General features: G+C 40.9%; 1 protein-coding gene across 2 annotated transcripts in view; it reads left to right on the top strand.

Annotated features, from left to right (window-relative positions):
- Positions 1 to 14,291, top strand: part of CEP350 (centrosomal protein 350) — a 98,634-nt gene that overhangs the window by 16,157 nt on the left and 68,186 nt on the right. For both annotated transcript variants that reach the window (XM_054979580.1, XM_054979579.1), the window contains exons 5-9: positions 4,789 to 4,912; positions 6,713 to 7,320; positions 9,022 to 9,132; positions 11,003 to 11,119; positions 11,730 to 11,876. In XM_054979580.1, coding sequence (XP_054835555.1) covers positions 4,789 to 4,912; positions 6,713 to 7,320; positions 9,022 to 9,132; positions 11,003 to 11,119; positions 11,730 to 11,876 — 1,107 coding nt within the window. The remainder of the gene's footprint in view (positions 1 to 4,788; positions 4,913 to 6,712; positions 7,321 to 9,021; positions 9,133 to 11,002; positions 11,120 to 11,729; positions 11,877 to 14,291) is intronic.

Genomic DNA, 14,291 nt, shown 5'->3' with positions numbered 1-14,291 from the left:
CTCTGCTTGCCTCCCCCTCCAGCTGGCTTCTTCCCTCCTCCCCATTTGTCCTCCCTCCACCTTTGGGTGTGGTGGTAAGAGCCCTTCTTAAGTGGTCCCCAATGATTGGAAGGGCTGACAGTGATGGGCAGGGCGCTGCTATGGCAATGAAACAGTGACACTCGGCAGGCCAATAGAAAAGCAAAACAAAATGCTTTGTTGCTGTGCACACTGTGGATTTAGGGGAAAGCCTATTCTCGGGAGCAGTTCTACTCTGCAACCTGTCATTCCAGTCCAAGAACACTTCTGCTCCTCCTAGGGGCTGTCATTCCATTATGGTGCCTGTCATTGCAGTCCAGGAATGCTTCTACTACTACCAGTCCCAGAGCAGTCTTTCTGGCCTAGAGACCTTTATGGAAAATCCATTCCCCATTTTATTTGCAACTTGTTTTGTGCTGTAATGCTTTTCAATGGAGCTGTCCCACCGACTCCCCGCAAAATCCTCCTGCCGCTGCCCTGCTGACTCCTCCTGAGGGGCTCTCCGCATGCCTCTTTCGGAAGCCTCGTCAGGTCTCCTTCCCAGCCTTGATGAGCCTCTCCTCCCCTTCACGCTGGGCCTTTCCAGGCCTGTGAAGGCTCAGAGGAGGCGGTGGGGAGGCAAACTGTTTTGCCCCCTCTCGCTTCTTATCCCCATGTACTGCGCATGCATGGTGTACTGCTCATGCATGGCACACTTCACATGTGCAAGGATAAAAAGTGAGTCGTCAGTGAGTCATCTTAGGATATTCTCCATGAATTTGACTCATCCCCTTTTAAAGTCACTTATGCTATTGTCCTCACGTTGTCCACTGGCAGTGAATTCCGGTGACTTTAATTACTCATTGAGTGAAGAAGTACTTCCTTTTGTTCATCCTGAATTTATTTGCCCATAGACTTTATTAGATGCCCCTAAGCTGTAGTAGTATGGAAGAGGAGAAAAAGTTTATTTTCTCTACCCCATGCCTAATGTTTGAAACCTCTATCATGACTCACCTTAACTGTCTTCTCTAAACTGAAAACTTCCAAACTCTTTAGCCTGTCCTTATAGAAGAGATACTATAATCCTTTAATCGTCTTGGTTGCTCTCTTCTGCACTTGTTCCAGCTGTGAGATATGGTGACCAGAACTGTACACAGTATTCCTGAAGAAGCTACATCATAGATCTACACAAGGATAATACTATATTGGCACTTTTGTTTTCAGTTCCTTTTCTGAAGAGGAGGGGAGAGAGGGGAGAAAGAAGGGGACATATATCACAAGGAGACAGAATGCAATTAGCATGGAGGCAATCAAAACATTCCTTTGCTTGGAAATGTAAACATCTCCTTTTGGTGTGCAGTCAGTTTGCCGTATTAGTTTGTAGCAGTGAAAGTATCTAATTCCTATGTAGTATAAGCCTTCGATGACCACAGCTCTCCCTGCCAGCTGCATCTGACAAAGAGAACTGCATCTTTGTCAGATGCAGCTGGCAGGGAGAGCTGTGGTCATCGAAGGCTTATACTACATAGGAATTGGATACTTTCACTGCTACAAACTAATACGGCAAACTGACTGCACACCAAAAGGAGATGTTTACATTTCCAAGCAAAGGAATGTTTTGACTGCCTCCACGCTAATTGCATTCTGTCTCCTTGTGATATATGTCCCCTTCTTTCTCCCCTCTCTCCCCTCCTCTTCTGTATTTGACCAATCCTGATCATGCATCTGACGAAGAGAACTTGATTCTTGAAAGCTTATGCTACAATAAAATTGGTTAGTCTTAAAGGTGCTACTGGACTCTTTTTGATTTTGCTACTACAGACTAACACGGCTAACTCCTCTGGATCTAGTTCCTTTTCTGACAGTCATCCTCATGGAATTTGCCTCATTCATCACTGCTACACACTGAGTTGACAAAATGACAATTCATTGAGTAGTCCACTTCATCCTCAATATCTCTCAGTCTCTGACAGTTCAGACCCCATCAACATAGGTATTTAAAGTTAGGGGGTTTTGCTCTGGTGTGTATCACCTTTCACTTACCTACAGTGAACTTCATTTGCCATTATGTTGCCCACTCTCCAGATTTGGAGAGATCTTCCTGGAACTCTTCCCAATCTGCTTTGATTATTGTCTTCATGAATAATTTGGTATCTTTGACACCCTTGGCCACTACACTGCTCACCCCCAATTCATTTATGAACAAATTAAATACCACTCCTTGTGGGACTCCACTGCTTGCCTGCTTCTTTTGCAAAGACTGACTATTCCAAATTTCTCCTTATGGTCATTTAACCAATTTTTAATTTATGTGAGAGCCCCTCCCCTCCCCAAATTGCTAAGTTTACTCCAGAGTCTGCTAAGGACCATAATAAAAATATTTTAGAAGTTCAAGTACATAATAACTGTTGGATTACCCTTAACCACATGCTTGTTAGCTTTGTTGAAAAATGCCTAAAACTTGGTGAAGCAGGACTTCCCTTTGCAGAAACCATGCTGATTTTCACTGTGCAGTCTTTGTTCATCAGTGTCCGTAGGAATTCTATTTTTAATCACAGTTTCTCATAACTTACCTGAAAAAGATGTTGGCTTACTGGTCTCTGGATCTTTTCTTAAAAATCAGTATAACTTGTGCTGCTTTCCACTCCTCCAGTACACAGTCACTTTGTATGAAAGAGTGGTATTTATGGGGTGCATTGTATGAGATTATACTGCTGAGGAAGGCCTTAGGCTGAAACATGTTTTGTCCTATACATATGGTGATAAATATACAATAATAACTGTATATTTGGAAACTGTTCATTTTTATATGCAATGGTATGATACTAATAATTTGAACCACACTGTTATTGTTTATAATAATATTTTTGTACTATTTAGTATAATAATAACGTTCAATTTATATACATGGTTTATTCAATTTATTTGGTTAATTTTTTTACTGGTTCCTTATTGATTTGTGCTACTTTTCATAAAACAATTATTCTTCACATGATGCATAATTAACTTATGGAATTCAATGCCACACGATGTTGCGAATGCTGCTAGATGACATGGCTGTTAAAGGGGTTTAAGCAAGATCATAGTGGGTATTTCCATCAATGTCAGTTGTTGGGGGGCAGTGAGGAGGCTTTGACCTCTGTGACTGTACTTGTGGGCCTTCCAGAATATCCACTGTGGATGCTGAATTAAATGGACTGTTGCTATGATTCAGCAGGGCTCTTAACGTCTTCTTGGAAAGCTGTCCATCAGGTATGCAGAAGTTTTTGAAGTCCTAGCGTCAGTTGAGTTCTGTATTCTTTTGTCACTGCCTTCTAGAATTTTTTTGTAGATTTTCCCTCAGTATGAGCTGTGGAGTGAATTGATTATAGCCTGGCTTGTACCTTTCTTCGTGCCCATGGGTATTGTTTGTATGCCTGCTCCTCTTTTGGAGCTGATTGTCTTGTTTCAGAGTACTTATTCAGTGAAGACAGCGTTGAGAGGTATGCTATAAGAAGAGCAGGCATTAGGCCTGTTCTTTTTATTTGGAGGAAGAGCTCAGAAGTAGTTCTGTTTTTTGATGCTTCTGTCTGTGGCATAAATGGTTCCTCTTAAAGCCTTCCAGTTAACTGAGGGGCTGTGGCTCAGAGCATGCAGAAGGTCTCAAGTTCAATCTCCAGGGCAGTAACTTCAAGGCAGTAGGTGATACGAAAACCCTTTGACATCCTTGAGAGCCATTGTCAGTCTGTGTCTACAGTGCTCACCTTGATAGATCAATGGTCTGAGTCAGTATAAGGCATCTTCATGTGGAACTATGTATAATGGCTCACAAGGCTGTTTCTTCCTTTGCCATCATATTTACTTTGTGATTGGGTGTAGGAGCTGGGAATCAACCTGTTTTTGACAGCATTGTACATTACCCGAAGAATCAGTTTCACAGTTTGGGAGTACTTCTGAACCCAGCCTTGCTTCTGGATGGCCATGTGTGGGGGCGGGGTGGGGGCTAGGAGTGTGTATTGTTAGTTCAGGCTAGTATGCCAACTGCCACCCTTCAGAGGGAAATTTACCTGGGCTGCAGTAATACATTCTTTGCTGACTGGACTGCTGTAACAAAAATTACCTGAAATATGTGAGGCTAACCAGTGGTCACATATTACACAAATTTTGATCCAGCTGAGTTGGCTAATTTATTTCTCAATGCAATTCATAATTCTGGTTTTGACATTTAAAGCCCTTAAATTATTTGAGGCCAGGATGCCTGAAACTCACCATCATCAACCTATCTAGATGCTGAGGTCGTCTTGTGAGATCAATTCTTTATGTTCCTCTTCTGTTGCAGGTTTGACAGGTGGTAACATGTCAAGGCCTTTCTTGTGGCAGCACTACAGTTGTGGGATGTCTTCCCTATAAGGCGCGGCTGGCACCTTCACTTATGACCTTTTAGGAGGGCAATAAAAATGTATTGCTTCTGCTAAGCTTTTGGGTTGACTTAGCCAGGCTTTCTTAGAGATTTGAAATCTTTTCTGGAAACTCTTCCCCCCCCTATTGTTTTTAGAATAGCTATTCTTCCAGAGTTTCAAAAAACTGACAACAAAACTGGGTCTTTAGCATTGCTATGTTATGCTAATTCTTATACTTTTAATACAAATTTTTGCAAATTTTACATTAAAAAGTTCCCTAGGTTCCACAAATTGCTTATTTCTGAAAGCTTGAGACTATTTCTGTGAGTCAGTGAGTGCTGGTTTACTTCCTAAAGTGATAATGGAATCGCTGGAGCACTGTCGATACCTAGATTCTTGGTTTTCACTTCAGCCTGCAGGTCTTCCAGTCAAAAAAAGGAGAGGTCTCCACGCTGCCCTCTACGTGCTACCACTTTGGATAGTAATGTGAAAAAGAGCGGACATGTTGAATTTCGTGAGCCTCTTACTTCGTTTAGGTCTGTATGGCCAAAAAAATTTTTTTGCCACCATGTTGAAGGAACCAAATAGTGTTTGCCCTCATGTTCTCTTTGACCAAACTCCCAAATTGGTTACAGAGTCCCTTGCTTGGACCAACTTTGTGTTAATTGTGTTCTTATATTGAGGATGGTTTAATTTTTTAGCATCTGTTCATTTAAAATATATATTATTGGTACTTATTAATAGCAAAATGGGTAGTTTGTGCCAAGTAGGAAAGCAGAAAACCATGCTGTCCACAGACAAGGTAGAGCAATAATCTTTAGTCTTTGGGACTCATTGAACTAACAGGTGTGTGATAGGAAAAATGGAGGCAGAGTTTATGACCTTGCCTGTGAAAAGAAAGGACCATGGACAGCAAATCAAAGGGTACAAGAAAGGCAAGCCAAACACCAGAGCTTTTTATGATATTAACAAGTGATATCATAAAAATAAACAGTGAATTATTTAAATATATGACAGCAGCAAGAGGTATATGCAGCAAAATGGAAGTCCGAATCCTGTCCAGATTTGACAGAACGGACGAATAAACTATACAAATAGGTGACAATGGGCAAATTAACATCTTATATAAACAATAGGCCAATCCTAGAATTTCAGGAAAAATTGAAAGCCTTTTTTGATTATGTAGCTGAAAACTAAGGGCAACTAAGAACAATCATCCGTAAATAGACAAGTTATTAAATCTGTAACTCAAAATATTGAATATAAAATCTTGAATATAAATGTAAAAAAAAAAAGACAGTACAATCCTAAGGAGAATTACACCATTCTGAGTCCATTGAAGTCTTTGAGCTTAGAAGGCTGTACCTCTGCTTAAGAATACAGTGCAAGTGACCTCAACTCTGTCTTTCTGCTCTTCTAAGCAGGCATTCAAAGGGAGACAGGAGGAACAACATCCTTGCTGTCTGTACAACTGGTGCTTCCAGAAGGCAGCAAAAATGCCAGCTCTGTCAGGCGTTGCAATCCAGCAGGAGAGTTTTGTTCATTATCGGGGTTTCTGTGCAGTCCCACATTGGGTTCTGTGCTTGTGCTGCGGAAAGATTCCTGCTCGTGCGCCACAGAAAAGATTCCAGAGCTTTCTAGAAGACTAAAATTGCCCCTCCCCCCTTTGCCCCTCCCCCCTTTCCCACCAAAGCCATTACATGACCAAGAGGAGGAGGGGCACTTCTCCATCAGATCTCTTTTGTTGCTGCTAAGAGAAGATCTCTGTTGCTGTTCTCCATTTTTTCCTTATCTCATTCTGGAGGCTGAGGAGACTTGTTTCTCTTAGCAGCAGTAGTATTACAGGTGTAATCCTACATGGGGAGCTTCCTGGTATACAGAAAAAGATGACTTTATAAATTAACCAAAATATCCTGGCACCCTCTCCACCCCAAACCAGTCTAATTTGGACTGAGTATACTATAGGAGGCATGAAATGTTGAGAGTCAAAGGAAAGAGATAGAGGGAAATGGGAAAGTTGGACTGCTTATCCTGGCTTACTACTTTTTCATAATCTAGCTAATCATTAACATGTCCTTTAAAGGGGAAAGATTTTTAAAGATACTTTAAGCAGGGAGTAATATGGGCTCTGTAGTTTCCCTTAAAGATGAAGATTGCATTGTAAGACATTCAGCCAAATAAGACGTCATTTAGAAATTGGATACTTGTTAAATAATAATGGCTCTTTATTTAAAAAGATCAAGGTAACTTTTTTATGTCTAATAAAGCTTAATTAGAGTTGCATTGCATACAACTTCCCACATTTGTTTTAGAGTGCCATATGCCTCTCTTGCTAGGGATACACAGTGCTCCCCATCTCATAAAAGCCCTTGCCGATGGGAGGTGAAGAGTGTGAAGCATAAAGAAGTAGCGAATAAGGCTGAAGGAATGAGTCATATGGCCTGTGAAAAAAGTGAAACTGATTTGCATATCAGAGATCCCAGAAGCCCATCTTCTGCAGATGAAACTGTTGTTCGCTATTTGAATGACCGACCAGCAATTGATGCCTTGCAGAACTCAGATTCTTTCTTTAAAGCTGTAACTCCCACAAGATCAGAGGAGGAAAAAACTGAGGGATCCAGAGATGAGTATGCTAAAACTTCTCTAAGTACCACAGTCTCAGATGCTGAATTGAAAGACCCACAGTTGGCTGAATCTTCAGCTTCCTCTGCCAGTACCTCTAGTGTCCACAGACTAGATATCTTCAAGCGTCGCCTGCATGATGCTAAGCTGGAGAAGCTGAAGGAACGGATCAGGAAGCAGTGGGAACTTCCAGATGAACTGAATAGCAAAGGACAGTTTCGGGACTATGTTGATCATCCAGTAATTGTTGCACCTGCTGAGAATACAGTAACACCTAAAATCAGAAAAGTGACATCTGCACCTCCTGCTCCCTCATATAAAGGTACCCAATCTCTGACTCTAGTCTTTGTGTATATATTTTGTTACATCAAGTCAGTGGCTTCTATTGCAATGCTTAGGGTGGCGATTAGAACCCTACTCAGTTGAAATACTTTAACATTTTTAGGTGAGTAGCCATGTTGGGCTGCTGTAGAACAGCAGGATTTGAGTCCAGTGGCATCTTTGAGACCAGCAAGATTTTCAGGGTATAAGCTTTCAAGAGTTTCTCTGTTTGAGGATAGCCAAGGAGAAATTACAGTGTGAGGTTGCTGAAATGGAGTTCATTCACAAATTCAGAATAGTGGACTTCCCGCTGCCCAAGGCTGAATAGAGACTTGGGATTCCTATCTCACTACAGATGCTAATTTCTGCTCTAATCAAGCTGTATTGTACCTTGACATCCTGGCATCTGCCTTTGCTATGCCCCTTCCGTCTAATTAAGCTGTCTTGTACCTTTACGTCTTGTTGCCGTCCCGTGTAACACCCCACCCACCTTTTGGCTGGGATATAAAGGTTCAGGAATCTCTATTCCTATCTGTATCTGAAAAAGGAAGCTCTGTCTCTCAAAATCTTGTTGGTCTCTAAGGTGCCACTGGACTCAAGTTCTGCTATTTTAACATTTATCATTGTTTCTGTTTTCCCAGCTCTACTTTCATTTTCCACCCATACACATATTTTGTATTTGGATGTACAAGCAGGGAATCTGCAAGGATTTGTGTCAGAAGGAAAATGTCATTCCCTGCTGGTCCATGCTTCCTCTCATCTTGCTGTGCTCCCAACTAGGGGTGTGCACTTGGAAAAAATTTTGACTGAAGCAGGAAAATGATCTGTAATGCCCCAAAAGCTGAAGTGGCAACCGCTTTGGCTTTGGGTATTTAAATTGCTTCGGTATGCTACGTAGAAATTTGGAGCATTCAGCAGCGGCCTGATCCTGCCCATTTTGGGCCCCTTTTCGGCCATTTTCAGCCCCCTTTTGCCATGTTGGGTCCAATTTTGGCCCTGAATGGCCACGATTGGGTCTAAAACAGCCAGGATAGGTGATGTCAGGGGGTGTGGCACATGCAAATCAGTTATGCCAATGACACACTTCTGGTGATGGCAAGGGGAATGGCATATGCTAATGAGTTATGCTAATGAGCCATTCTAATTAGTTCCTCCAGATCTTTTTCTACAAAATGACCCCTGGTTGCTACAGATTTTGTCACAGTCTTGAATTATTTGCTCTTAGTTATTTTGGGGTTATTTTAAGCTGTCTGTGATTGTCATAGGAATAAATGTTTCTCCCAAAAGATTTTTTCTTATGTAGCTTATTTGAAGTTGCTAGCTTGCTGTATGTGTACAGCAGATAATGTTCGTTCTATAGGAGTCACTTAAATACTTTGAAGCTTCGTTGATATCTTTGGGGTTTAGTTTTCCCTGCAATGTCTCCTGCACCTTATTTTTGGATACCTGATAATAAATGTTCATTTTTGATAATAAATGTTGATTTTTCTATACAGAAATTTCTGAATTCATCTTTTTATATAGTACAGATTTTGATCTCTGGATTTATGGACATGGGGTGTTGAATTAGCTTGCATGAGATGTTTAAGATGGTACTTTCTCCTCGTATAGTTAACTTCAGTCAGATAAAATGTTAACTTCTTTGGTTAACCAATTTGTTTTTTAAAATGGTCTGCTCAATTTAACTATGCTATTCTGTTAGGTTTCAATCCATCAGAAGTCAAGGTTCGTACTCCAGATGGAAAGGTATGGCGTGAAGAAGAATTTCTCAGTCTCAGCAGAGAGCTATGCCGAGACTTGCAACTCCAGTTAGGTAAGTAGCCGATCTAGTCTGTGTTCAGATGTTGGTTTGGGGCAAGGATGAACCAAGTCCATGGACTTACATGCTTTCTCTCCTCTTTTCCCTGCCAATTACCCTCCTACACAGATCCAAAATTGCTAATCAGGAAATATTCAGTGGATAAAGGTTGGTTATCCTGTTGTTTTAATTTAGATGCTTGACCCAGTATCTTTTTGTCCATCCAGCCAGGATGACATTTAGTACATTTACACTACCTAAATAAACAGCCACTAGTGACATATCTAGCAATCCTCCATTTTATCTTTGTTTATAGGTAAGGCAAACCAGAGCTTTTAAATAATTAATCTTTCAAGATAGAGCAGGGATTGTTTAAGAGAAGGGATGACATCTACCATGGTGAGTGATATAACTGGGAGCCAGTTTGGTGTAGTGGTTAAGAGCGCTGGACTCTAATCTGGAGAGCCTGGTTTGATTCCCCACTCCTCCACTTGAAGCCAGCTGGGTGACCTTGGGCTAGTCACGGCTCTCTGGAGCTCTCTGTGCCCCACCCACCTCACAGGGTGTTTTGTTGTGGGGATAATAATGACATACTTTGTAAACCGCTCTGAGTGGGCATTAAGTTGTCCTGAAGGGCGTTATATAAATCGAATGTTGTTATAATGAACAGAAAATTAAAACTGAACTCTGAAAAGAAAGCATAGGGCAAAGTGAGTGTGTTAAAGTAAGACCTAATTTCACTTGGCTTGGAATTGGTAACTCTGTCAACAAGAAACAAACTATCGTTTGTTGAATTGTCCGGTTTGGATGTCACAACAAATTGAGGTTTATTAATGTGTTCCAAGTTTACAATTCTAGTGCTTCACTGGAGAGGGATTGGTTGGGGAGAAAAGGAAAGAAACATGTGAGCCTGAGGACCGGTTTGTTCTTGTCATAGATGTTTTGTGGTTTGTTTGACATTTCAGTGCAGCCACAACAGTATTTACGTGGCCTAAGTTCATTATTAGACACCTGCAAAACTAAGAGTTGTTGAACATCTTCGTAATGCCACACTTTGAAGTGGACACATAATAGCAGTATTTTCTGGCTGTCTGACAGATGGGGAATAGGACTTTTGCATTTAATTCAAATTGGCAGCGTAGCTCACACTAATGAATTCTAATAAATGTTAAATTGTTGGTATACAGGGGGCATTTGTTTAGTATATGCAACCTCCTTTCCTTTAAGCAGGAAAGGAGGTTGGTTAAGCAGACTCAGGTTTGCCCCTTGTCTCTGTTTACTTTGATGAGAGCCCTGACCCTTTTACACACCAGGTCCCCACTCTTTCTCTGAGACACCACCAGATAGGCCACCTTAAATCTCTTATTAGCAACTTCTTAACTAGATATTTCCCCAAGCTATTGGAGTTAGGAACTAACTAAGTATTGCTTCTCCTTTCACACTACCACCATATAACTATATATTTATATAGGTCGAGGCTTGATTGATTTGTGTATGTGTAGTTTCTTCACTGAGACAATTTCCTCTCAGTCACTAGGGATAAACACATGGAGGTTAACTTTTATTTAAAACTGTAAACAACACTAAAGTGGTCTAGGTAAATTGATACATTGCTTCTCACTACTTGAACTCTTTATCCCTAACCCTTCTCATCCTTCCAGTCTTCTCCATTAGAAACTAACATTCTTCCAGTTAGCTTCCAACTCATTCTCCTTTACTCCCAGACTCAATCTCTCCTCTTTGTTAGTTACTCCTCTACCAGCTGTCAGCTTCCCTCCAACATTCTGTCAGAACGACACCTGTCTGTCACAGTATCATCTAGGAAAGCATGCTTCCCACTATGGGGTGGTAAATCATGTTTATGTGTATGTGGTCTGTTTTCCAGAAGAAGATTCTGCTGTGAAAGACATACCTGCTGAAAAAAGTAAGGAGCGAAAAGTAACCAAAACAGTGCGCAAAGTCCAGAAAGTGACAGAGCTACCAGGTCCTGACTCCAAGCCAGGTGAATTTAAGTATTTCTTTTAAACAAGCACTTTGGCCTATACTTTCTTTTTAAACTAGGTCCAGTTGACATTTTTCCTCTTTTTGTATCAGCCACTATGGTAGATTTCATCCTTTCTCTTAATTTCCTCCTCTGTCTTGTAAGACAAAAAATGCAATCCTATACAGAGTTACTCCAGTCCAAGCTGATTGATTTCAGTGAGCTTAGACTGAACAGTGTACTCACTCTGCAGCTCATGGATAGCCATGTTCTCAATTATCATCAACCAAAAGAGCCACATTTGCTTTCATCCCTGCCATGAGGCCAGAGGCAGTTTCAAGAAGGAAACCACCTGTTTTCACAAGCTCCACCAGACAAGGGCCTTGCCTTCTTTCTTTGAACGTGGATCAGGTGCTGCGTTGGGAAACAGTGCTCAGAAGAGTCACAAGTGACATGTCAAAAATTCACATATGGTTCCCAGGCCACTGAATAAGTATCACTGGGCTAGAATACCACTGCAGGATGTCACTATAGGTATCTTTCAGCTCTAGCTTACCTTGCTAATAATTCATAAACCAAGATGCATGGGAAGATGACGATAAATCTCATTATTGATTTTTTTCAAATTTAGGAAATATCAATATAATAAATGTGTCATCCTGGCGGGATGGACAAAGATTGGCAAAGAAGATTCTGGGTCCAGGACCTAAAACAGAGCAAGAAGATAAACAGTCATCTTCCATTGATAGATCTGGGAGGGATAGGTTGATTAAATCTGGTAAGTTGAGTTAAATGTGGTATTCTCTTTTTCTACTTCTGTGTTGTATTGTATGCTTCTCAGGTAACTGCGGAAAGTCTCCTTGTGCTGCAAAAAGTAGTTCATGAATTCACTGCTGTTTTCCAGTTAGAAGAAATTACCAATTTACAAAAAAATTAAAAGATGTTGTCAGACCTTTGCTATATCAGCATCTTTGTTGGAGGAAATACAAGTATAATGTGTATTTCTTTTTCCTAAGACAGGGCAGACTTAATTCAGTGAGTCCCTTCACACGTACTGCGAGGAGTGACTCTGCTTTCTAAAATGGGATTGTAATTGTTTTGCCATGTAAATATTTTTGAGGGTTTTATTTCTGTGAATTAATGTAGGGTTTGGAATGTGTGTTTGCTAGGTTTAAATGCAGGCCTCTGAGGGAAGAAATAGGGGGCTATATATGGGTGAGTAAAGTGTGTCGTGATTGGATGGTAGCTGTACCGTAAAATTGAACTGCAGGTACAGAGTGGTGCTGAGGGAAAGTTGTTCAGACCGAGAGATGCTGAGAGACAGAGGTTGCGTGGTGCTGTAGTCTGAGGAGTCTGTGTGTTCTTTCAGGTAGATGGTAGTAGCCTAAGTGACACCTGAGGGAATTAAGCCTTGATGGCTAGGTTTGTTTAGAAAATCTGTACTTATCTTGCAATTAGGAAGCCAGTAATCTTATTTAAACTATTATGCTTTTGGAACTATCCTGAAACCATTATGTTTATGTACTTATAAGTAAAACATCTGTTTTATCTAGAATACAGAATCTCTTTTTACCTCACAGTCATCCCCTCACACTGACCGTTCTATCATGCTATCAAATATAACTAAGCCTTCTTATACTGTAGATAAAACTGAGAGAGAATTAAGGCGAGAGCCTTTGGTGGCAGTGAAAATCTAAGGGAACACTAAGAAAAGCAGGGAGGCAGACTGATACAAGTCTCATGTATTATATAAAAGATCAGAGTTTAACAAGTTTTGAGAAACTTCATTTAATTAGATGAAATTTTAATTCGATTTTGTTGATTTTTGTCCCCACTACCCAGCCTCAGCCCCTTGGATAGGACAGGCTGCAAGTCTAACAATAACAATAACATTAAATTTCTATATCAACCTTCAGGATGACTTAACACCCACTTAGAGCGGTTTACAAAGTATGCTATTATTAGCACCACAATAAAACACCCTGTGAGATGGGTGGGGCTGAGAGAGCTCCAGAGAGCTGTGACTAGCCCAAGGTCACCCAGCTGTCTTCAAGTGGAGGAGTGGGGAATCAATCCTGGCTCTCCAGGTTAGAGTCCCGCGCTCTTAACCGCTACACCAAACTGGTGTAATGGTAATAATAAATATTAAACAAATGCTTACTGAGGGCTTACATAATCCCAACTAAGCAATTAAACTTGGAAAAAATGCTTGTGTTGTTTTCTTCTTTTTCTGGTTTTATTACACATTTTGTGTAAACCAGTAGCTTTCTAAGAGTTTTGTCTGTGGCTCGAGGATATTTTGTGCATCTTTTCTGAGACTGCTGCTTGTCTAACTTGTTCTTTTCATGCTCTGAAAAGGGTATTCTGAATAGCTAAAAAGATCTCATTTGCCGAAGACATAGCCCTAAAGGATGCCCACTCCACTGGGACTCATGCTGATTTGTGTTGTTTTGTGTAATCTGTAAGATCAGCCTGTAACGAAAACCATCTGGCTTTCCAGTCTACCAGGCAGGCACCTCTCTGCCCTGCCTTCTACTGGAACTCCGGGACAGATGGACCCTGTGTTGAGGTATCCTGAAATAGTGGTAGACTCTTGGGTAATAATTCCCCAAGGCTTTCAATCAGGGAGTTGGCTTCTGAAACATTGCAGTACTAAAGTCTAACAGTTTGGTTTCTCATCCCTCTGCATGCTGGAATGGGCTGCGAATGTAACTGTTGGGCTCAGCTGGCATCAGGTTGTTTAGTTCATTTTTAATAAGTGAAATGACTTGTGACCATGAGGCACTAGAACTAAATAAACCTTATTTCTCCTCAAGGGACTATCAGAGATGAAAAGACTTTTTCTCTCACACATGAAAAATAAGGCCTAATTATTGTACCTCCCTTACTTACCCAGTTTACTTTTCTACTCCTTCTTCCACAGCTATGGCCTGGGTTCCTTGGTATTGTTGGGATGTTGCTTTGTAGGGCCCTTGGCCCCATTCTTCTGAGCACTCAGTTGCCAATGTCTTGTCCTACAATGGATGTTGATATTTTTAAGAGCTGATCTAGTCTCTGTTGATCTTAGCAGGTAGTCTTGTGAGGTGCGTCAGAGTTCTATGTACCCTGAATGCATTTTAATGTTTAGTTTATAAGATTTTATATTAGATATGTCCAAATGTGGACAGAGGTCCCTTTTAAAAGCAAAAGGACC

Source organism: Eublepharis macularius, chromosome 5 (assembly GCF_028583425.1).
Source record: "Eublepharis macularius isolate TG4126 chromosome 5, MPM_Emac_v1.0, whole genome shotgun sequence".
In the NCBI taxonomy this organism is placed as follows: domain Eukaryota; kingdom Metazoa; phylum Chordata; class Lepidosauria; order Squamata; family Eublepharidae; genus Eublepharis; species Eublepharis macularius.
Note: the sequence above shows the minus strand (reverse complement) of the source record. Positions and strands in the feature narration are given on the sequence as shown.